Source organism: Microchirus variegatus (assembly GCF_963457635.1).
Source record: "Microchirus variegatus genome assembly, chromosome: 10".
In the NCBI taxonomy this organism is placed as follows: Eukaryota; Metazoa; Chordata; class Actinopteri; order Pleuronectiformes; family Soleidae; genus Microchirus; species Microchirus variegatus.
The window spans coordinates 18,414,803-18,440,862 of NC_139811.1; the positions used below are offsets into that span (position 1 = coordinate 18,414,803).

The 26,060-nt window shown below is 39.6% G+C and overlaps 1 protein-coding gene across 1 annotated transcript in view; it reads right to left on the minus strand.

Annotated features, from left to right (window-relative positions):
* Nucleotides 1–26,060, minus strand: part of shank1 (SH3 and multiple ankyrin repeat domains 1) — a gene marked incomplete at both ends in the record, with an annotated part of 56,926 nt that overhangs the window by 26,687 nt on the left and 4,179 nt on the right. The window contains 13 exons of the mRNA XM_083896853.1: nt 2,010–2,085; nt 3,503–3,616; nt 4,738–4,886; nt 5,510–5,631; nt 7,935–8,104; nt 8,294–8,360; nt 9,307–9,384; nt 9,606–9,722; nt 12,141–12,308; nt 12,934–13,088; nt 15,528–15,636; nt 15,840–15,911; nt 18,340–18,543. Of these exons, the coding sequence (XP_083752979.1) occupies nt 2,010–2,085; nt 3,503–3,616; nt 4,738–4,886; nt 5,510–5,631; nt 7,935–8,104; nt 8,294–8,360; nt 9,307–9,384; nt 9,606–9,722; nt 12,141–12,308; nt 12,934–13,088; nt 15,528–15,636; nt 15,840–15,911; nt 18,340–18,543 (1,601 nt within the window). The remainder of the gene's footprint in view (nt 1–2,009; nt 2,086–3,502; nt 3,617–4,737; nt 4,887–5,509; nt 5,632–7,934; nt 8,105–8,293; nt 8,361–9,306; nt 9,385–9,605; nt 9,723–12,140; nt 12,309–12,933; nt 13,089–15,527; nt 15,637–15,839; nt 15,912–18,339; nt 18,544–26,060) is intronic.

Consider the following 26,060-nt stretch of genomic DNA (forward strand, 5'->3'; position numbering starts at 1 on the left):
AAAAAATGCTGATTAAGTGGCAACTGGGCAGGACATACACCATAGAATCTGAATTCTAGCTTTTGCTTTATCGACACAGGAACATAAATCACAAAAATCAGAAACTAGAGCATGAGACCATGAACTCTCGAGGTAAACATTAATGACTCTTTTTTTTTCCGGAATTTTCCCATAGAGAGAGATCTTTTTGCAACTAATGGAGTTACCCCCCTGATGGCAATATAGTATATTCTTACTTCCTGTTTGGCGTCACTAAGCAAACTGTTACTATTTCCACTTGTTATATACAGTCTATGATTAAGGCACTGTAGGTGGATGTCTATCTGATTTTCTGTTGTTTCTGTAGGCATTCTGATATTTTAATATTATTGGATATGATGTGGTTAATCCCATGTGCAGTCAGATAGGGTGGGCATAAAGGGCAGCAATGATCATCTGATGAGATCATCATACTTGTGAACACAAAGAAATTGCAGACTTAGTCATCATGGTGGTATGAAGGCACCTTTGACACCACTGACGAGTTCCCTCCACCTACAAAGTGCATCCTGACAGCATGGCTCTGCACTTGAGGACCAAAAGGCCAGACACACAGAGGACAGATTAGAACACATTCTAAAAATCCCCCACGTGACAACAAATCTGCCTGTGTGCTCAGGCGACATTCAGCGAAAACAATGAGTCAAAACACAGCTGATCAACCTCGGAATTTAACGATGTAGCAACTGCTAGACCTGAGGCAGAGAATCCTCACACATCGTCGTCCTCCCGCATGAATCACCCACAATACATCACACACACTGGTGATGGCTGAAGTGCCCACTGGAACCTATGAATCAGTATGTTAGCATGCAAACAATTCTGCTGCCATGTGCTGTATGTCAAAAACTAGGAAGCTGTAGAAACATGTTCACTCACTCATTCACTCTCATACTGCTCTATCCTCCACATGAGAGTTGTGGTTGACAGTTCAACAGTCCATCACAGGGCCACAGAGAGACAAACAACCATCCACTCTCACATTTGTGTCCAATTTGCCTAATCCCCAAATCTGCATGTTTCTGGACTGTGGCAGGAAACTGGAGAACCCAGAGAAAGCCCACACAGACACAGGGAGAGCATGCAAACTCTATTCTGACCGGGTCATGAACCCAGGTCTTCTTGCTACAAAGGTTGTAAGTGCTTGTAGAAGAGGTTGTTGCTTTGAATTCTGTGAGATGAGTTACAGTACATCACGTTACCATTTATTGTATTTAAAAATGGATGTAGTCTTTCATTTGCAAAACAAATTGAAGCCAATATTTGAAGCCTCAGGATTCACAGTTTGGCCAGTGCCATGTCAGTTTTTGCAACCAGAAACCACTTATTGGATGATACCAGGTGTCATTAACACTGGTGCACACTCCATTCAATTACAGCCAAAGTTTAGTAAGAAAATCTACATCTACAGAAGCTAAGAACTTCAACAAATCGAGTCCATTTTGTTATGTGAAATAAATGTAGTTATATCAGACCTTTAAGTGTCACACGTCTTGTCATTATCTGCCAGGTGTTACATGACCTCTAATTCGGGTATATTTGCAATCTCTCCTCTCAAAAGAAGAGAAAATTCTGTTGAAAACCTCAAACTGACGTACTTACTCACAGTCGTCCATTCAAATGGAGTTTGTTTTGCAACCAGCAGAGTGGCCCCTTGGTGGCTAACTGCGACTCATTTTCAATTTGCAAGATACAGTCTATGCACGCGACTAAGAGAAGTACGGAACCCCATCATTTCCTCTATTAAAACTGCATGTGAAGCAATGATGACAAAAGTGCGCTACAAGGCCTTTGGCGTTCACCACAAACACCTCTCTGGTGATCAGTCTGGTGTCACCTTGCCCTGAATGAACCGCGCCAATCGACATGTGAGCGAACAGCGCCAATTACTCTCAGACCGTGTTCACACCACACACTGCATCTTTGGATCAAACGAAGGTGCTGGATTACAGCAGAGAAAAGGCTCTTACCTGGGCGCATCGAAGCTGTCATAGGATCCCACTGTGTAATGGCGGAACAGTCTTTTTGCTCGTTCCCCACGGCTCTCTGAAAAAAATTATATATATATCACAGCAGCATCAGCACAATGGTACTAGAACTAGAACCTTACTGCTGTCGGTGTTAACGAGTGGTGTCCAAACGTTTTTAAGGGGGGCAAATTTGATAATGTGAACATTCCCAGGGGCCAATGGTCCCTTCAGACATTTTTGTAACAGTAAAAGTTACAGACAAATGCACCGTTTTATAAAAATCTTATTTTCATTGCCACAAATATAATTTTTAAGTGGCAATGTAACCAAACCTAAGCCATACTCTTTGTCACTGCTGGGATGCTGCAAACCCTGGACTTTGGTTTCAGGGCAAAAACTCCTTAGCAGCTGAGCGAATGGTGTTTAAAATGTGTGTGTGAGTGTGTGTGTGAGATTATATGTAGAAAAATGCCAAAATTCCAGGGCTGATTTTCTGTCCCAGTCCATCCCTGACCATGAATAATACATTATAAAACTGAACCGCAGCTGCAGGCCGTATAAAATCTGATCCAGGACGGACTTTGGACACGTCTGGTGTAAACCCATCATCTTTGATCACAGGAACTTCAACATACAGTTCTGTGCATACGTCTCCGCAAGCTTTGCTGTTTTTATGTCCGACAAACTCTGTGATGATTGGAATTTGGATTGGAAGGATGTGAACGTTGCTCTTGTATTCTTATATATATATAGTATAGCATAGTATAGTATATATATAAGCTGTCAATGAGTTTAACTCATACACGTGTATTAACGCTCAGGCATGTCTTGAATATACCTTTTTCACACTTTTGTTCAAGTGTAAGAGTAAGTCACACTGAATACTTGACACTTTAACCTGTGGGAGCAATTTGAAAAAAAAATACATATATTCATACACATTATTATACATATGTTCCAGTGAAATGATAGATAAATAATTATAATGGATGGTCATTATAGTGTTGCCAAAACAACAAATATAATGGACTTTTGCACAGTACTACATAGAGAAAGCTATAATGAGTGTGTATAAGTGTATATACAGTATAAACTCTCAACATACTTCCTTAAGGGACAAAAATCAAGTCCCCATAATGCAAATGTAAACTAAATTTTAAGGTGTTTTAAAGTTAGGTTAAGGTTAGGGACAGGGATAGGATTTGGCCAGTTGTAATTATGGCTAAGGTTAGAGTAAGTCTCCAGGAACGAATGTATGTCAATGCAATGTCCTCTGAAGTCATGGAAACCAGGGTCTGTGTCAGTAGTCCTCAGACCTGGTCCTAATGAGGCAGAACTGGATTTCTGGGGAACTGGTTGAGTTTAGGGCTAAGATTTGAATTGTGGTTATGGTTAAGTAAAGGGATAAGGCTTTGTTAAGGCTGTCCAAATGGATGGATGGAGTGTCCTAAGGTGAATAGCTGCGCTGTGTGTGTAAGAATGGCGGTGATCACCTGATCGTGCGTCTTGGCTCCGATGCATCACTTCCTCCACACAGTCGGAGGGGAACCAGCCTGTGCGACCTCTGACCGTCCCCTCCCAGTAACCGCCCTCACCAACACTCAACACTAGAGGGGAGTGGAGAGACAAGCATGTCAGGGTGAAAAAAAAGCAAACTGCACACGCCAAGATGCACACACTCACTCACTCACACACTCAGACGTACAACAGTTAAATGAATACACAAAAAAAGACAATAACAGCATACACAGACGGAGAATAAATAATGCAGACACGCGCACACTGACATGCAAACCTCCTACATACTCACCAAGACATACATACCTGGCGACACCTTAGACTCACTCACAAACACACACATATTCATACCTGCAGACATTGAATACAGACATATATAGAGACCTTACACTCATATTAGGAAATGACATTTGAAGACAAGACTGGACACTGATCTGACGCCATGTAAACACACTTGACACATCAATATTGTTGACCTCAATCAGTAGTTCAGGAAATGCACTTATTCATAGTTGCGAAATGCCATATTTATGCCAATTTGCCATAATAACCACAACAGCTCTGCAACAACAAAGTGGATATACATATCTCAACATATCAACATATCTCTTCTTCCATCTGTATATTTAGTATCAAGCTTTTTTATAGCAACTTTCCATATCATGCTTTTTTAAGAAAAATTTGCTTTCTTGATGTGGTTTTCTGGTCTGACTGTGTCCCCAAAGACTGAATCTCCAACCACATGCTCACGTAACCTGTAGAGAAGCTGGAACCACATCTTAAAAGGACGGTGATTTATATTCGTCAGGTGAGGAGGAATAAAACATCACGTGGCGTTAGGGTAACTTGATATTTTTCTACTATTTCCCACTTAAATGTAAATTATCTCACCTGTGAAACTGTCCAACCCCATGCAGTCAACAGCTTATATATTATATTATATTTTAAGGAATAATTTGAGATGTGCCCTGCACTTATTTTTAAATGTGTAGTTGTCAAAACTGTCTGGCTGGAGTCATGCGGACATTCATTTAATTTACACAGTTCCTTTACAGGGGATATTTATTGATACACACACACTGTGTTTTCTTTACAACACAGACAGATACTTCTGGTTTGGGATCAGTTTTATGCCCCAGTACACAACCAAACAGTAGTACACCTACACAGTAGTTACAGACTGTGATATTGAAACATGTCGTATTTTCACCTTTGACCCTGTCTCCTTTATTGAAGCTGATCTCTCGCTCTCCTTGCGCAGAGTGGGCTCGAGTAGCAACAAAGCTTCGTCCTGGGACGGCGCTGTAGAGGCGCCGGCGCTGCCCAGCTGTTTGTATGGTGGTGCTGGTGGGGGCAGGCCTGGGTGGGAGGAGCCAAGAGTCAAGAAGACAATGTAACATAAATGGGAAACATGGGAACAAAAATAAAAGGCTCTATCAAACGAAATTCAACTGTATTACTCATAATTCACCGGTTGAGGTGAAGCTACATTGAACTACTTCATGTCATGAAGTTGTGTATATAATGTATTATATTTTATTAACTGATCAAATGCTTGCTGCAAAAAGTAATGAGTAGTGAGATATAATGAGATCTATAAAGTGGTGTAAAAATGTGTTATTAAAATTAAACTTTAGTAGAATTGTTGTTTCTTGCTTTTACCACAGGGGATTATTTTGTGACTCCCAATAGACAAAGAAAGTCTCATGAAACTGTAGTAAAAAATGTAACTTACTTAAGTAAATTATACTGAGATTATATTATATTATATTATAGTTTTTCAATAAAGGTTCTACTTAAATGCAAACATGGCTAATCTAAAACCAGGATTTAGAGAATAAAATGAGCTGAAATATGAACAATTTTTTTGACTTAGAAAACATACATTACATCACATTTAAAGACCTGTGCACATAGAATAATGCCATTATAACTATTCAACACATCATCATCGTGCAGCACCTGCAGCCTCCACCACTCACCCCTGTCTCCGACTCTGCCTGCTCCGGTCCTCCTTGTCTCCGATCCTCCCCCGGGACGGCGAGCGCGTCCTCGCTCCTCTTGGACTGCTGGAGCTTCGCAGGGTGCCAGTGTGTTTGTAGCCCTGAGAGAGAAAGACCGTTACAGATATTTATGTTTGTTAACGTCTTTAAGTTTATTAATTAAGTGTTTAAGGATTTCAGATTTTAATACAGATGAGAATAAAAAGAATATAGAGTGAGGATAGAACAAGGGTGAGGATAAAAGAATAAAGCTATAAATGAAGGACAACTTTGAGTTTAGATTTTCAGTTTTTTACAAGTGTTATCAACAAGTTTGAATTGTAGAGGGCAGCATAAACCTCTTCATGTACAGCCGGCTGGAAATTATTATTATTAGAAGAAGAAGAAGAAGAATTAGAGTTGTTACAGTTTACATCCATGCACGTGAAGTTTCATATTCCCTTCAAAATTGAATATGTTGAAAAAATGTAGTATTACCATTATTCTTTTGCATTTCTGTAAAAAAAAAATGGTGTAGCTGCACTTACACACCAACCACATTTCCATATCACGGTCAACAACATCAGTCCTTCTCTGTATGTTTTTAATTTTTCTGACTTTCTAACCTTACTTATTACATTTTTATTCCATAATTATTCTAGGTTAACTTCCATTTTATATTGATTTTATATTGATTTATGAGTCAACTCTTGCCATGGGCTCTAGAGATAAATAGTTTATATATCCTCCATCCACCCATGTCACAGTCAGCATGATTTAATATGAATAAAATTTAAAAAAAAAAGGAGTCTGTGATTCCAATATTGAGTGAAAAAGCAAGAAACAAGCAGTTGCAGTGTGTCACGTTCACCACTAGAGGAGCACAAAAAAAAACATCCATTATAATATCGTATTGTATTATGTCACTTAAATGGTTTCCTTTGTTTTTTAAATTATTGAAATGCAGCTGCTCCTGACTCCACATGTGCAGTGGAAATGTTAAATGTATAATTTATACAGAAAAAGGTGAATATATCTTTAGCTTTTATTTTGTTAGAAGGAAATAATCAGAAACTCATGGCATAAAGGTTTAAAAGCACCAAATATCGAACCCATTCTTGTCCAACCAAGCAGAAACAGAAGAGTCGGTGGATTAATGATTAAAACACAGAAGGTGAGCAGGTTGAGCCCATGACTCCACCTGCAGCACACAACTCGTTTTCATTTTACTGTGAAATTTCTCTTTACATAGTTAGGTGTCACGACAAAACAGTAGATCTGTCACTTATTTAACCTTGTGATTGTGAACTGAATCATGTGCTTTAATGCGTCAACTGTTGCATTCAGAACGAAAACTACTTTGCACAAATCCAGCACACTGTCCAACTCGCACTGGTAAACGAATAATGAAAGTAAGTCAGCACAATAAGTCTAAATGCATAAATATTAATACATTTTGTACAGTGCTTTATTGTTGACGCTTTGTATTGGGATGTGACGTATAAAATACACTGAGGTTTGGAACCTCCTCTCCATTGAAATCCACTTTGCATTTTGTAGTAGTTATACCTGTAAGCAGAACTGTAATGTAACAAAGTACAAATACTTAAGTACAACATTCAAGTTCATCTGTACTTTACTTTGTTATTTATGTTTGTAGCAACTTTTACTTTTACTCCACTACATTTCCTCTGGCTGTTTTTGTTACTCGTTACTACCAAATAAAACTATATCTAGTCTTGATGAGTTTTGCCTTTCACTCACTTCAACATGGGGTTAAGTGTCTTACTCAAGCACACATAGACTAGCAGAGCCAGGAATTGAACCCACAACTATACCACTGAGCTACCATGACTCAATCCTTACTCCTCATTTTTTTAATACTTCTACAACTAAAAAGTACATTTTATATCAGTAAAGTACAGTTAATGTCATATACTTTAAGATTTTTGCTTAAAGGTGCCGAGGTCTTTTAGGTTTCGTTTTCTGACCCAACTGGCAACCCATGGTTGCTCGGCAGCTGAGACTCTACTGACTGCAATGATTGGTAGACAGCGGTAGGTGGCGCCACATGCCAAAACATAAACAAGATTTGTAGTCTGCAAAATGTTTTTTTTAATGCAAATATTTTGGCTGTACTGTTGTTGTTGGCGAGTTCAGTTTGTTATATGAACATTATTCCTGAGTCTCTGTGACATATTAGGAGGATTTTATGACCAGTTGCTTTAGATTTATTACATAATGCACCTTTAAGTAATATTATAAAAAGAAAAGTGACTTCAAATTAATTGTCTGGTAAGATACTTGTACTTTTACTCAAGTATCAGTTTAAGGTACTTTATACAAGACTTCCTGTAGGTGTTCATTCAGAAGTCTAATGAGAGATAAAAGAATCTCCAGAATGGAGCCACAAACATGGACACACCTGCACAGAGACGATGTTGGTCCCCGGGGCGTTAGGCACTGCCATCCAGTCTGGCAGGTTCATGCTGCTGTCACTGTTGGCCCGCAGGAAGGGATGAGGGTGGGGTATCGTCAGGGTGCGGGTGCTCTCTCGCCGCTGAGGAGCATATTTTGGAGACTCCACAAAGGGAACTTGAAGGCAAAGGCGGGAAAGCGACAGAGAGAGAGAAAGAGAGAGAGTGTGTGTTATTTCTCCACACAACTGTGAATGCTTTCATCACCGTTCTTTATTATGTTATCCAAACTTTCCATGTGTGTCTTTTTTGGTCAACTTTCTCAACTGGAACATAACAGAGCGTCAAACAGACCTCGACCACTTACCCACATCTGTATCTCTGTGGTTTTTAATAATCTCTCCCAGCTCAAAATGGCCGGACATGACAGCCACCTGACAAAAAACACACGTATTAATTTTTTTTTGAATACAGTTACATCGCAAATGAATACACTAAATGTAAAAAGATGAAGATAAATGATTTGTTAGGAGCAACAATATGATTGTAGACTGTTCAGATTACAATGAGTTCCTTCTTCAGTCATTTATTTATCGATATTTACAGATGCAACTAACAATTATTTTCATAATCGATTAATCTGTCAATTATTTTCCTCAATTAATCCAGCCATTGTTTGGTCCAGAAAATGTTTTTCAAACCTGGAAATTATGATGTTCTCAATATGATTCAGTTTTAATGATTTCTTTGTCATATTGAGCAAATAAAAGCAGAACATATTCACATTTAAGAAGCTGATCAATCAGAAAACCTGTTTTAATTCTTTAAAAAAACACAGATTATTCGATTATCTTAATAGTGGACAATTCATTTAGTAATTGATTAAGAATCGCGGTATTGTTTCAGCCCTATTTATATTATAAAGAAAAGATTTTCACTCGTTCACATCATGAGTCTGAGTCAAAGCCAAACAGATTTCCTGTTTTCTTTAAAAAGGAAAATAATGTAACATATTTAACATTTTGTCCATTTATGCCCAAATAATGCTTTTATGATGCAGGTCAGTGCACAATATGGATGACAGATTTTTCTGTTTTCTTCCTGTTGCTCTCCTGTTTTCACTCTCTTTAAAACACACACACTCACTCACACACAAACAGCACTCTCAGTCTCAGCTGGCTTCTTCTGCACTAACAGAGATAATACAGATTACGGGGTCACAAACGCTCGTGCCACCTGGGACTTGCGCGTGCATAGCAGCACAGTAATGGTTTAAAGTGAAATCAGGCCCTGGCTCTTTCTGCTACATTAACTTAATAAAACACTAAAGCAGGCGTCCACCGACACACGTAATTACTCAGTCAGGAACACGACCATTACCTGAAACGGGGTCTGCCCACTGTTGTTCTTTGTGTCTTTATTTGCTCCCCTGTAGAGCAGAATTCGTGCACAGCTTTCCTGCAAGAAACATCATTATTACAGTAATGTACATTGTTTTCTTCTTAGGGTAGACGTGTCATATGTCACCAGGCTTTAAAGAGTATGGTACCTCTGTGCTACAGCGTTACAGTGCGCGAACATTTGGGGGAAATACATATTTAGGTGGTCGTTGTGGACATTTTCTCCACTATATCAACAGCGAAATATCATCTCTAGTGGGAAAAAAAAAACATGTGTACCTTGTTGTATAGAGCACAGATGTGCAAGGCAGTGTTTCCAGAGGCATTCTGGGAGGATGAGTCCGCCCCATAGAAAAGGAGGTGCTCCAGATGCTGCGAGTTGCCGTTCTGACAAGCCTGTTGATCGGAGACAGTAAACGGATACGACACAATGAGGCCAAATAATGACATTATCATCGTTAGAATCATTATTATAATATGGAGACAAAAAGGAACATTTTTGCAGCATCATTGGAGTCATGGAAATTTGTGACTTAACCCTTTAACACCAAGCATATCACAGATGACACGTTCAAGCAAGCACACTTTACATTACTGGAATTACGTAACGGTTTGTGCTACCGGAAAAATTCTAGTTAATTCAATTTCACTGCTGCAGGAAAAAACATTTCCAAAATTGTGTTTTTTTGGACATTGAGACATTTTATGTTTTATTTTAAATATGTTTTCTGCTGTTCAAATTTAACACGCAAAAACTACAGTGTTGTTTCTTTGTTTTTCCTCATTTTAAATTGTTAATACACTATTTTAACATGCAGTAAATTGAAAATAACTGCAAAAGTGCACAGGTACAGGATGTTTTCCGGCCCTTTCATGGTTAAAATATATTAAGAAAAAAAGTGTTTAAAAAGTGGTTTAAGTGTTAAAGGGTTAATTCATATTTTAAAACCTTTATAAATGTATTTGTGTTCTAAGGAAAAGCGTTTTAGCTTTTGTGTAGGAGGGACCTTCATGTCCCAGCTGTGGACTTTGAGATTCACCGCTCATCCTGACATGACTTATTTTAAAGCAATCTGTTGCCTTTTCTTTGATATAAACTCAAATCCTGGAACTGTTCGTCAATGTTTATTCAAATGGATCAAATTATTTTATTTATTATTATTTGACAGTTGTAAAAAGGTCCAGTCATTTCCATGATCATAATGTGCAGATTAAGGTTGTTGTTTTTTTAATTCTTCTAATCTAATTACACTGGATGTTACGGCCACATTACATGCTCATTTCTGACTGACGAGATGAGATCAACCATAAACACACTTGACATTTCATCCATGACCCAACTCCTTGTGTGAGGTTCTTGTGCTACATTCTCTGCTGCATCTAAATGCACAAAACGTTGGATGTGATGTTGATTTACAAGATCCCTGTCCTGATTGGACACGGTGGCACCTGATGTGGTATCCTTGTCCATGAAATCTTCATTTAGTCTGTCACTAATTTCCTCAGATAACGAGTTAATTGTCGAACCAACACTGAAGTCTGTGACTACATTTAAAAACTGATCACACTGACATGTCGGGAAAGAGAGAACATTTCCTTTGTGTCAAAACACGGGTTTTGTTCGTCGTTTCCATTGTTGACTGCTGCAGTGAGATCATTAGAGTGCTGTTTTGGTTGTATTAAGCTTTAAAAAGCATCTTGGAAAAAAAAAAAAACATTTGGTTTTTATGTTGCTTTTCTCTGTCAAGCTGGGTCATAATAGCTTGATAATAAACGTCAAACCGTCTCGGTGTAAGGAAATAAAAGCATCAGAGGATAGTACAGTGTTCACCTAAGTGGGCTGAGCTGATTACATCAGTGTCTGTAAGAAAGTAAAGACAATCTCTTGAGTTCAAATCAGTGGCTTTCTCTCTTCAGGGCCTCAGGCAAGAGAGTGTGTTTTTTATATAGAGTAGAGTATAGCAGTTATACAAAACATGTGGTTTGGTGATTTTTAAACACCACCAAACACAGAGACTACGATGACGAGACACGATGAATGAAAGGAGAGATGAACAGACAAAGGTGGATGAAGTGCGTCTGAGATGAAATGACTGATACCTTTATTGTCATTGTTGTTGTTGTTGTTGTTTTCTCCTGGACTCACCACTCCACGTCACAGCTGCAGGATGAGTGGATGAAAGGATGAGAGATGCAGTGTTTCATGGCATGAATGGTTTGACATAAGGAGACAACTGGAACACAGACAAACGACGAAGGATACGCACACGCTTGTGAAATACAAACAGCAGGAAATGTTTTTACCGAACACATGTTGCTTTTGGATCGACTTAAACGTATAGAGAGCACATTACTTGTGATAGTTTTACACAAAACACCACAAAAATCAACAAGACACTTTTAGGAATCTAAGGTAGGGTGGTTTTTCAAATAACTGCTGGTGGTGACCCAGTGTTTCAATTCTTACTGATGCACCTTCATATTAAAAGGTTAAGCTAAAGGAGCTTGATGTTTTCATCTCAGATGTGGCTCTTTTTATGAAGGCTGCTCTCTTTGTTACGCCTCATTATAGCATCTTTAAATGTTATGAATGTGGATAAAAAGAAGATGTGTGACCTTTCAAAACCCTGTGCTAAGGAGTGACATACTGTAAATATACAATGGTGCCTATGTTCTACAACTGAAAATGGCAACACATAAATGGGTCAAAGCACCATTTATTTATTATCCCTACTTATCTACGTCAATGTTCTCAGGAACAGACACAAAAAAAGCGACGGAGATAAACAAATGGAGACAAACACGCACACAAACCTGATGCGTCTCGTCCCAGCCATTCTCGTCCCTGATGCCCAGCTTGGCGTGGTGATACAGCAGTGTTTCGCAGCAGGAGGTGTCGCCCCCTGTCAGCACAGTGTGGTATAGCGGTGTCAGCCCTCGCCGGTCCTTGTAGTCTGGAGACGCACCCAGAGACAGCAGGACCTACAGGCGCAGGTAGAGACTTAGGTGTGTGTGGGTCTTTGGTAAAAGATTCTATTTCTAATAAATGAATATTTAATGACACACAAAAAAACACAACAATAGAGAAACAAAAGTGTTCCTACATTAGACATGTAATCTAAGCAGCTGGTTCTCTCCTTTAATTAAAGTTCTAATGTGTAACATTTAGGAGGATTTACTAGCAGTATCTATGTTTGTCAAGGTGCTGTGCTTCACAGAATATCTTGTGCCGACAGCAGCCCTTACAAAGTGTGAATTTTGAGGTGGAGGCTTACTACACAAAGAAAGAAGATGAACGACATCCTTTCTGGGATGCGAAGGCCGCCGTAGTTCCCCGACATGTGCGGGACAAGAGAGGGATGAGCGGAAGAGTCTGGAGTTTGTTAGGATCTGCACTCACACCAATGGATGTCACTTATTCTTACAGATTCAACCTTTTAAAAATGAGAGAACTTACTGTACAATCTGTTGACTCAGTCTATTTACTGACAAGGCCACACAAATGACAATAATACTTAATCAGATCCATCTCCTACGCTGCTTGTTAATCTCAGTGACTTGTGACGCCCGAGATGAAAGGACAGTGGTAACGCGTGTGAATGTTTACCAGCAGGGCCGTATGGCGGTGGCCTCGAACAGCTTTGTGTAGCGGCGTGAGTCCGTCTTTGGCGCGAAAGTCAATATGAGCCCCTCCCTCCACGAGGACCCGGATGGACTCACCTCCACCTGGTTCACACTGTACGGCCAGGGAGAGAGGAGTCTCTGGAGGAGGTGAGCAAACAGAAACACAGTCATTTCACAGTCACAGTTGCATACGTAGTATGGTTTTCTAGGGCATTACAGAATACGTCACAAAAATAATAATAATATTGTACATATAAATAATAAGTGGTTGGTCTTGACTGAAAGCTCCACATCAATAATTATGAAAAGAGATGTTTTGGTATCAAGTGGAGGATTTTGTTGTTGTTGTTGCTATTCTTAAAAAATATTCACATTTACCACAGTTACTTATAAAGTCCAAGTGACAGCAGTTCTTTTAATCCGACCAAACTCTATCAGAATCACATTTTAGAGGTTGATCCATGAAATGTTAAGGATTTCAAATCAGCTCAGAGGAAATGTTTAACGTTTAAATAAAAACAGCATTTAGAACAAACGTCAAGAAAAATTGTATGTCAGTTAAGGCTGTGGATCTGTGGAACAGCTGCACGGAGGAATTCAAACGATGTACACCACTATTTGAACTTTCAAAATGATGAATACGAAAATAAGAGTAATATTTTGTCCAGAGACAAATGTATTTTCTTGTTTTGATAACAAGGGTTTTTGTTTCATAAATCACACACCGACAGGTAACAAGTACTTAGGGTAGAGGCAAAATAATCTTGAGTTTGCGTGCTTAATATGTGTCAACTCTCATGTACCTGCATTTATTTGTGAATACCTGTGACCTAAATAAACTAAGTAACCAAAAAGAAATGAAAACAAAGGTTTGAATTCTCCAAAAGTCATTGAATGAGTCACAGCTTGTATAGCCAATAGCTTGAAAAACAGGGGATGGAGCAATTGGACAAACTCTTAACATTGTTCCATCCCATCATTCCAGTTCCGGATCAGACAAATAGGCTTCAGTCAGGTCCAGTGGCTCAATGACAGCAATTAGAAATAGTAGTTCTGTGAGCTAAACACTTCGTGTTTCACTCCCGTGATGACAGGCTGTGTTTATGTGTTGACACTTTGCTCCCACAGTGTCTGCAGTGACACAGAACAGAACACCCCAAACTGTAACCGAACCATCTGCTGCGAGCCCCCTCGGCATCGTCGGAATCTGAGAAAAGCCACCAATAATGAGCACAGCACTGGCTGAGCTCCCTGATACGGTGACAGAGTGCGAGGCCAACATGCTGCTGAGCTGAGGGCAAAACATGGAGCGGGGAGGGAGAGAGGGAGGGACGAGTTTGTGGATTGCGGGGAGTTTAAAGGTCGAGTTTGCACAGCAGAGGAGCGGAGATCTCAAATACACATTTACACTGTGTGTTTGCTGTCACTCTTATCTGACATGTCACCATCGATGGGACGGCACGGCTCAATAAACCAACAGAGAACGAGTGCGTGTCGTATATGGGTCAGGGTCTGTCAACCCAGATGTTTTGTTTCTGTTTGTTCATTTTAAGTTCCACCTGTGTGCTGGCTTGTTTTTGCTCTGTGTTTCGATGGTAGTTTGATCTACCATGTTCTGAATTTGTTTTGTATTAAAGACCTTGAACGTTTAACGTGTTTTCTGTTTAGTCAGTCATTCAACCTGTGTGCACCTTCAGTGTTGAAGGAGACTTTAGACATACACTACCATTCAAAGGTTTGGGGTCACTTAGAAATGTCCTTATTTTTTGAAGGAAAGGCACCTTTTTTCAATGAATATAACATTAAATGAATCAGAAATACACTCTATACTATTCTAGCTGCAAACGTCTTGTTTTTAATGGAATATGTACATAGGTGTAGCCCATACCTATGTTCCCCGGGTCCTATGTTCCCCGCTTTGTATGCGACCGGGGAACATAGGACCCTTTCTCTTACCCTAACCCTAACCCTAACCCTACCCTTTTTCCAAAAAAGGGTCCTATGTTCCCCTGTCACATACAAAGTGGGGAACATAGGACCTTTTTTGGAAAAACGGGGAACATAGGACCCGGGGAACATAGGTACGACCCCTTCTAATGGTACATTGTGTTTGCTAATCGCGTTAGAAGGCTGTTGGATGGTTAGAGAACCCTATAAAACCCTTGTGCAACGATGTTAGCACAGCTGAAAACAGTTTAGCTGGTTCTTCAATGAAAGCTAAGTTTGAAGGGCAAAATTATTATTTTGAATAAAAATCATTATTTCTAATCTTGTCAATGTCTTGACTATATTTTCTATTCATTTTGGTGAATAAAAGTGTGACTTTTAATGGAAAACACAAAAAAATTGTATAGGTGAAAACTTTTAAACCGTAGTGTATATATTTTTCGTACCACCGTGCTGTAAATTTGTATGGCTTTTCTTCTTCAATGAATACAAACACAGTCTCTCATTGTTTTCATTATGGGTAGACGGAAGCCAGAAGAGGACAGTGTATAGGGAGATGAGTGGAATCGAGTAAAATCCGACAAAGCGACACGAAGTTAGCGTCGTCTCAGGCTCTGCTGCACTTCTTACCGCCGGTGTCACTGTCCTGAAAGTTTGGATCGAGGCCCTTGTCTAAGAACTTGACCATCTTGTCCACAGCACTGGTTTGGATATAATCCATGAATTTCTTCAGGCTGGCCTACATGTGAAGAGAAGAGTGCTGCTTTATTACAGACAAACTGAACCTAAGAAATAAGAGAGAGAAAAAAACACTGTACACAAGTACAGTATCATATACTGTACATGAAGTACAGTATGCTGCAGTACAGTCAACCTCACAGAGTGTGAATGAAAACTATAAACACTTAATTTAACATCATATCATGAATATTATCTTCAAACCTTTGTGTGCAGTTTGGCCAGCTGCTTCTCATCCAGATTGGTCTGTTTGTACACCCTGGTCTTGTATCGAAACTAAGAGAGAGACAAAACAGACAGAATGGAAACAAAGAGTTAATACGAACACAGGAGGGCCTTTATCCTCAATTCTCTTAGCTTTTGGCCTAGATCCACAAAATGGGGCCTGCAGATTTATTTCACACAGAAGCTTTATCTGGTTTGCTTCACAAACCTGCCCTTTAACTTCAATGATGACAGGGAATGTGGAGGGGATATGATCTGGTTTTAAAGCAGGCAGTGTAGAGAGCCTCTACTGAGTTGTAATGTAACATGAAAAGAAGGCGACAGAATATGTCGCCATAATCTGAAGATCAGAGGCCACATGGCTGCGTAGTGGCTAACACTGTTGCCTTACAGCCTCTAAAGGTCTCTGTGTGGAGTTTGTGTGTTCTCCTCATGAGCATGTGTGTTCTCCTCGTGGACTCGTGGATTTTCCTTCCACAGTCCAAAAACCTGTACGGTCAATTAAGACTGTACAAGTTAATGCGATGGTTGTTTGCCCCCTGTGTTGACCCTGTGATGGACAGGCAAACCAGGGTTGGCTCCAGCTCCCCCTGTGATCCTCATGTGGACGATAAAGTGTGGGTGAGAGAAGTTCAGAGGCGTCACCTGCAACCAGGCTCCTATTGGACAATATCAGCTGTAATTCACACTTCACATTAAATTCAATTCTGTGCTATTGAAGACCTGAAACTAGCGAATGAGACCGAGAATGAAGTCTGAATCTGGTAAAACTGCTTTCTCCTTCTATGAATGAGCTATAAAATCTACTTTCACTGCAGACGCTGCTTTCTTTAAACACCTTCAAAGGCGTTTTATGGACCATCCTGAAAGAAACATGTTGTTTTTCATAGCATTTTTTAGAGGTTTCGGATTAAGGATCTTGTTGGTATGGCCTTGTATACTTCTGCACTTTACTTTATAACGTCTCTCATATTTAATCTCCTTTAACTGCTTCCCTTTAGCTTGTATATTCTGTTGAAATGGTTTTGATCAACATTTCAATTTAACCCTAAATTGTAAATGCACCAGAGTTAGCAGTTGAGCTCTGTAGGTCAACATTTAACATACAATACAATATAATACAATAGGTGTCACAATGCTATAGCAACACAATTCCAAGTATTATCATGATTAGGTAGGTTATTGAAAGAGGTGGAAAGAAACAAAATACATTTACTCAAGTTACTGTATTGAATACTTTTTTTGTGTATTTTGTATTTTTTTAAGTACAATTTAAAATCAGGATTTAGTATTTTACTTGAGTACGTATTGACTCAAGTATTGTACTTAGTTACTTTATAAATCCTATCCGTTACTGAGTATAAATAAAAATTCAGCACAATGAAGATCTACAGGGGGAAAATATACACCAGAACCAGATGAATGATGATGTGATTAGCACCAGCACTGGCACGTGAACATAGAGGGCACGCGCCAAAAGTGACATAATATCCTGTGTCGCGCCGGGCGCGTGAGCTCCAAAATAGTTTTGGATTTCTGACCCCTTGTCATATATCTACTACCCTCACACCCCACGCAAAGTAACTAAGTAACTTTTACTTAAAGTACATTTCAAATGAACTACTTTTTACTTCTTCTTTAGTACATTTTCAGATGACTACTTTTACTTCTACTTGAGTAATATTTTATCAAAGTATTGGTACTTTTACTTGAGTACAATATTTTAGTACATTTCCACCTCTGGTTATTGATGATTGCAAGTTTGGTTCATTTTAATCCATCTTTTAAGTTTAGTTTTAAAAAACTGAATAGTTTGTACTTTCTCTTATATCAACAGGAAGATTTCCAATAGTTCGAGGCTCTTACCGAGAAGACTCAGAACTCACTCAGTGGAGGAGGAGGAGGTGCAAGCCCATTTAATATTTTAAAAACAAGACATACATCCAAGAAGATGTATGAAAAACTATCAGAATGTAAATAAATCTTGACCAGGACTCCCTGGAAGAAGAGATCTTGTTGATCTTAATAGGACCGTCCTTAATAAATAAAGGATAAATACAATAAATAAATATAAATGAGGAGAGAAGTAGTCTAATTTTCCATCCAACTTCCATTCAAATGGCATTCTTTCTGCCACCAGTGGAGTCGCCCCCCAGCTATTCAGTATATTCTTATTTCATGGTCCACTTTAGGAGGAACGCCTACATCCATGTTTTATACACAGTCTATAGGTGTAACACAGAACCAGGTCCTCGCAGGACAAATGATTGACATTTCAGTGTGATTCAAACATTATAATTAAACATGTGTAATGTCCCTCAAATATATATATTAGATTTTAAACTTCTTGAGGAGGAAGTCATCCTGCAGCTCTCCTTTAAACTGGTGCATGGATGAATAATGGTCGGAGAAATCTTGAGGAAATTCAGGCCACATCACTTCTGTCTTACAACTGTGTCAGGAAAGACTGAAATAGTACCTCCAAATATGGCACCCCTTTCTCAAAGGACTGTGGGTACTCTTTGAGCAGCCTCTCCTCTTCCAAGAACTTGGCATCATGGCCGTCGGTGGCTGGCTGGAACAGACCATAGTTGAGGACGTCTCGCAACGACTCGGTGAGGGAGCACAGCACCTGCTGCTTGGCCTTCCACACCGTGGCATCTGGGTTGAACCGCAAACATTTCTGCAGGGCAAACAGGAAGAGGCAGACGTGAGCTCAGCTTTCAGCTTCAAGGAATAAAAAATGACTTACTTTAAATCAATAAACAGCTTACAATGTGAACAGCCTTTTAATCACATGCGGTGTCAGGAAGACACTGCATGTGCTTAAATTTAAAAGTACTAAAAGTACTTTTATTGACTGATGTTATCAATAAAACGCCAGCACAAAAATATCACATTGATGAACAGGTTGCTACTAAAAGATGAGACAGTAAAACTGTCAGTGCTGTCAAAGAATGTGTGTTAAGCAACAGTATGCAAGTTCTGTCTTGTGTGTCCGCAACATATCTTAAACTTTAAATTAACATTCAGTTCAAATCCCATTTAAAGTTCCATCATTTGTCTTCAGTTTGTGTTGAAGTGAAGAAAAAGTGTCATCAGTGGGTTAAATCCACTTTGCTGAAAGGCGACTTGAGTGATGAACAAGGATTCATAACTCAATCGTTGAATGATGCACAATGATTCTGGTTAATACCTCCGGAGTAACACACTTATAATTTTACTGACCGCAGAGCTTTGTGGTGCATATTTGTTGGAGTTTGTGGTGCCCCCTATGGGTCAGAATATAAACTTCTGAGATTTATGATGATCAGACACATCATAAGACGAGGCTGTGATCATGAACGATGAAGTGCACGCTGTAAAAAATCATATCCCACAAACGACTTGCCATGTTTATTTCAAACATTAGATGTTTCAGATTCTTTGGAGTTCCTAGTTAACATACTTTAAAAACCGACTGCTTGACTCGCTACAACCTGAAAATGTCATATTTATATGTCAGTGTGCCGGGATAAACAACCTAATCATGTTATTTACAGTCAAAGAAGCACATTTTTTTCTGCAGAATAAGAACAATCACCTTCAATTGAGGATTTGTATGTGTTGGTACCTTTAGTGATTTTGACATTCGACACACTGCACGTGCACTATGGAATATAAGTACTTATATGAATCTAAGGGTTACATCACATTCACTCTTCATATTCTTACATTGTTCGGGTCTGTTGTTATTTTTTATTTATTCTTTTTTGTTTTTTGAATTTATTTTATTGTTCTTTATTTATTGTTCTGTCTATTATCCTTGTGTACATTGCACTGCGTCTCATCTCACTTTGTACAAGTACCTGCTGTAGCTGTTGAGGACAATATAGAAACTTAAAGCTTGATGATAAATAAACATAAGTCAAAGTTTCTTTTAATGAGGCCAATCCAAATCTTCCCTAATGTCTGAGATCATCTACCTGCATGTATAACTTAGCTATATTTTTTTGTCCCAGACTGTGGAGCTGTGTGTGTGAATGTGACAGTGGACACTCTGGACAGACTGCAGTAAACTGAGGCGGTGCTGTCTTTTAGCCAGCAGGGGGAGACAACATCAGAGTTTAAAAAAAGAAAAGAAGAGGGTGATTCCCGGTGGCCTGTGACAGCAGCCAGGATATTAATGGGGGTTTGGTGCAGCTTTAAGTGTTTCTGATGGGGGTCATGAATGCCCGGATTCATAAGGACGCAGAGGCAGAGTCAGCAAAGTGGAGCATAACTCACCACACAGATGGCTGACATAAGGTGTTTGGCACTGTGCTCTCTCTCTTTCACACACACACTCTCTCACTGTGTGTGTGTGTGTGTGTGTCTAAAGTGGAGTTGGGATGTTCTCTGACCTTGAGGCAGCAGCAGCAGCACAACTGGTCAATACAGAGAACAGCCAGCAGCAGGGAATCCTCCCTCTCACTGCATTAATGCACACTCTCTTCCTACTCACCCAGAACATTCACTCAGTGATTGTTATTCATTTAATCTCGTGTGTGTCGATGTGTGTGTATTTGTGTGTCTATGTGTGTGCGCCACACATATACAGATAAAACCCTGCACGAGGGTTTTGTGCAGAGGAGTAACATTACATTCTCTTCTTTCTTTCTTTTTTTTTTTTATTCACCGTCTCCATTCGCGCACAGCCAACCCAGTCACCATGGCAACCAAGTTCATTAGTGGAGCAAGCTGCTTGTTGCCATAGAGACATCCCTGTGTTCCCTAGGAGATGGGGTACTGGGAGGGTGTACGAGTGCTTGTGTGTGTGAGTCCAAGTGTGCTTTTCTTTCCGTGTGTGTGTGTGTGTTGTACAGCAGAGTGGAGAGAAAATGTGGATGAAAGTGAAAGAGGATAAAGAGGTGTGCGTGTTTTTAGTTGATTAGCTTTCACACCGACAGGAAAATCTACACGTGCACACACACACACACTAATGCACGTACAGTCCTATCAAAGGCTGCAAGTAAGAACTCCAAGAATGACGTACAGCAGAAGAGAATGAGGGTTAAGGGTTGAGTTTTCCTGCTGCAGCAGCACCTACAGTCAGACTGCATTATTAAACACTGATGACTATCGTGCATATTCTGTTTGCTCGCAGCATAAGATGCTTCTAGAGATGTGAAGAGTTTACCGAGGCGGCCATGCATGCAGCGTATTGATCCTTTACCTCCAGGAATATGACTAATCCCCCCAGATTCAAATTGGCCAATTAGGTGCTCATCACAGATTTATCATTCTGATCAGGAAGTCTGAATAAAATGAGCAGAGCGCCATCACGACAGATACTGGAGCCTCCAGTGGTTCAACCACACAAACTGTATGAATATGAAGATACACATGTCATTAGTCTTTTTTTTTTTCCTCTTGATTATGCTCGTCCGGCTTAAATTCGGTCTAATCCTCGTTCCCTTCGCCACGTATCAAATCTATAAATACACATTTTTAGCTCCGTATTTCAGTCACTCTTTACTCGAGAGGAACACGGTTTGCTTTCTGCCTGTCAGAAGCCACACGTGTATATTTACTGCACCGCATGACTCCACACAAATCCCTTGGTTTGAAGTATTAAGTGTTCCTTCATTCACGTTCTTGACTCACTGTGACTGAACATTTTAACAAAGTCATTTTAAAAATAGATAAACTAGCTCAGTGCAGTATTTAATATGCTGAAGTTTTTACGGTTTTAAGATTGTAATAATACACAATACTGCTTTATATTCTAACGCTCAATCAATATATTGTTGGCGATACTGATGTTTATGTCAAAATCTTTTAAATAACTTTTCAAATCCACAGGCAGCATTAAGCTCTTCACTTTCTCTGGTGGTTTCATTCCTATGCAGACCAAATAAATGTGTCTTGTCTCATAAAGCCGTGATCACACTTTCCCACTCGCACACGCCCCCTCACTTTGTCCATGCTGCTCTTTATCTTCCTCTGCCCGTCTCTACCTTGTTCCCACTCCTCCTTCCTGCTCTCACTCCATTCCCGCTGTCACTTATCTATGTAGAAAGCAAAAGTCTCCGTCTCCGTCTCTGTCCGTCTGGCCTTTCTCTGCAGGCCGAGAGCACGGGGACGAGGAGCCTTTAATGAGATCTGTGGGGAAATAACCCCCTTCACACACACACACAGTCACATACAATGGTGTCAGCCATGTCACCATTTAAGTCAACTTCTCTACATACCTCTCTCTCGCTCTCTCTCTCTCTCTCTCTCTCTCTCTAGTGCAGTTCATATGAAAAGCAAATTAATTTCATTTAAGCGTTCCTGTCATTTGTCTTTGCTTTGTGCGCTCTCTCCCTCCCTCCACTGCCTCCATCGTCTCTATCGCTCTCTCATTCTCTGGTGCAACCCTCCCTCCTCTCATCCTCTCATGCTTCCCACTCTCAATCCCTCTGTTAAACTTTGGGGGCTCACCCTTTCATTGACATACATGCAACCTTCACACGGCTGCAAACAGGCAGGGTGGACTGTTTGTCTTACACTCCTAGAACATAAAAGTGTGTGTCTGCTGTGTGTATTTCAGCTTGGATTTCAGAGTTTGCACTAGTTCAGCTCAAAGTAAAAACAGCGGAGGAAAACTCATTTGTTCCATGCTGCTTAATGCGCTCGGCGCGAAAAAATGCCAACCCGACTGCGTGTGTGCACGTCTGACAATATAATAAACCTGCACAACAAAAGTGCCTCAACGGTTCCCGCTGCGACGACATCACATCAGCATCTTGTGACACACTGATCGCACCGTCGCTGTGCACATAAATGACTTAATGGACTGTTTCCTTCCTCATCAACCACCGGTGTCAGAGCAGGGATCAGCGCACAGACAGCATCATAACAAACCCAGGGATTTACACTGATCACTGTCACCAGTGATGGAAACATGGACACGGATACTTGATTTAAACACAGGGGACAAATCTACATTTACTGCATTTAGCTGACAAATCATACAAACTAGTACACTGAGAATGGACAGGTAGACAAGACAGAAAGGACAGAGAGACAGAATATGGAAAGGACAGAAAGACTGGACAGACAGAACGGACAGAAAAGACAGACCAGACAGAAAGGCAGACAGAAAGGACAGGACAGAAAGGACAGACAGAACAAACAGACAGACAGATGGAAAGGGACAGACAGAATGGACAGAAAAGACCAACCGGATAGAAAGGACAGACATAGACAGAACAGACAGACAGGAAAGGACAGACAGAACGGACAGGTAAACAAACCGGACATAAAGGAAAGACAGAACAAACAAACAAACAGACAGATAGAAAATACAGACAGACCAGACAGACATAATGGACAGAAGGACAGACAGATTAGCAGGAAAGGCAGACAGGAAAGGACAAACAGACAAACAGACACATTGAATTAGGAAGACTGAAATGGTGATGTATACACAATGAGTAAAATATCTGGTAATAAAATATTAGACACATAATAAATAAATCTACATTGTTGCACCATAGGTCAATCTAAGTGTGTGAGTGAACAGCGTATTTATAATGTGTGAAACTGTGACCCACGTAGATCTGTGTGTATATATACACACATGACATACACATCTGTCAATACTAGGGTTAGAGTCTGAGAGAAGAAATCTGACCTTCAGAAGATTAAAAAAAATGGGATGAGACATAAATTCCTGTGTTAAAAAAAAAAAGTACCTTGGTGTGTTCATCACTTTTCTCCCCAACAAGAGGTTATAGAAATAAATCCAACTAAACTTCTCCTTGAACAGCTAAAGACTATAAAGCCCAGATTGTGTCTTGGTATCGCTCCCTGACGGTACAGATCTTTCACCCTGTCACGCCGTCAGAGACGGTGCACTCTTCAACATCTGCCACCGACTCAGTTTTAACTCAGCAGATACGTAAATACCGGACTATTCCTCACAAACAGGAAATTGGCACCTTACCACAAAATAATAAGAAGTCTGTTCTGTTCAATAGAGTATACACAGCATATATATGTGCACAAATGACGGAACATAATGGCACGAGGAACAAAGGGAAAAGCTTGAGGGCATAGAATATGCTTTTTTCTGCATTTAATCCTGCATGAGTGTGATTTAATTGTACTCTAAAATATAATTTTAGCCAACATGAACACGATAACAGGCTTTGCTTGCTGCAGCCTGGTCCTCAGTTCATAGTGACCTTTAAAACTGCATCCCAAAGTTAATCTGAAGTTAATAAGGATGTCTTTGAAAGATACAGCCTTTACTTTTACTTTTCCTGTCCTTGGCAAATAAACACTGTGCTGCAAAGACAACAATTATATTGGATTATTATTACGTTCTGAACAGGTTCTTGCAGCAAATGTCGCTCCCCATCGTGTACATTTGAGATCCAGTGTGGAAAAATTACTTTTTACATTAATTGATTATTGTTATTACCGAGGAGATGTTGGATTTTATGCTCTGTCTATTATTTAATATATGTTTTAGTTCATGAATGGTAGGAGTATACACTTCTTTTGGGTAGCGTAAGAATGTAATAATATATTATTATTATTATCATAGAATGATCAAGTGTTTACAGAAAGCCCATTATTGTTGTAAGACACACTTAAAAATGCCACAGCTGCCCTAAATGAACACCATTGCTATTTTTTTTTTTTTTTTTTTATGTTTCTGTTATGGTTAATACACCAGTATGCAAATATAATTATTAATAACAATTATTTGTTTCACTAAATTAAAACAGAAGAAGAATTTAAAGCACATTATTATTTCTTGATTAAGATGCCACATGTGGGTATAAAAGGGTGAATTTGGAATATACTGAAATATTCTATTCAAATAAAAGTACCACTATTTTTCACATTTTACTTAAGTACAACTAAAGGCACTGGTCAAAAAATTTACTCAAATTAAAGTTAAAAAGTAGCTTGTTTAAAGCATACTCGGAGTAAAAGGTTGGCGTTCTTTCTTTTGTCGTACAAAAAAAAATAAAGTCAAACCTTTACAAATTAAAGTGCTGCTTTATTAGCACAAATTCATCTGCCCTCGTCATTCAACTGTCCTCATCATTCAACTGTCCTCATCATTCACTGCCAAAGTACAGTACTACAAAAAAATATGGTTAAGTAAAAGTAAAATCTTTAAAAGTACAAAATCAACTGACTTACAGTAACTGGAGTAAATGGAATGTATCTCTGTATAAATGACTGATATCAAGGTTGAACTGTAAATCATTCAGCTTTAAAATAAATGATTTCGGAGTCCAACAGAGTTCTGTCACAGGTAGATCTCCACCTTCTGTGCATATGGATCCTCTGCATCACCGTGTGTGCGAGAACTCTTTCGTCACGACAAAAAACATTCGCCCGTCAATTCATAACATTTGCATTTGTGTGCTACAGTCACTCCCTCATCTCATTACAAAGCAATTAACAAGCAATTAGAGTTTATTGAGGGTGAATTAGCCGACATGTAGAACAGGCCTAATGTGCTGGGAGAGTAAAGGGATATTACCCAACACCGGAGAGTGACGGAGGGCGAGGAGAGCGGGCGGGAGATGAGGCAGAGAAGAAGAAGTGATTTATTCTGAAAGTGCAGGGTGCAAACGAGAGAAGGACGAGGTTGAGTCAGGCGAGGATGAGAGAGAGACAGATGCCAGAGTGATTTCAGGACGTAACTCTCGTGACCTTGAAGAGCAACATGTGTCAATATGTGAGTGAGAGCAACTCCGCGGCAAGAATAAGGCCATAAATTGCTTCTCTGAGCACGAGAGTGCAAGGAAAAAAGAGAATATGAACACAATCTCAAGACGCTGCACAGTAAGACGTCGTCATTACTACATGTTGTGAGCGTCATCAGTGTCGTCCTCATCTGAAGAGGATGATTATAATGCGCCCGTCAATCTCGAGCCTATAAATAGAGGCGCAGAGAGTCTGCACCTGAGAACACGTGACGTGTGAGACTCTGTGCACATTAAACTCGTTTAGTTAAACGCATTAACACATTTTCTCCTAAAAGAGAAAGGTACATTTGTCTTGGAATTCTGACTGAAGTTAATCATTTATATTATGCGAGTAAGAGGAATCAACACTGTGCTCAAGGGACACTTCTTGAATTAGTTTTGTTCATTTTTGTCAACATTAGCCACAGTATTTAGGATTTATATTGGGATTTTAACTGTACTGTGTTGTAAATGTATTTTT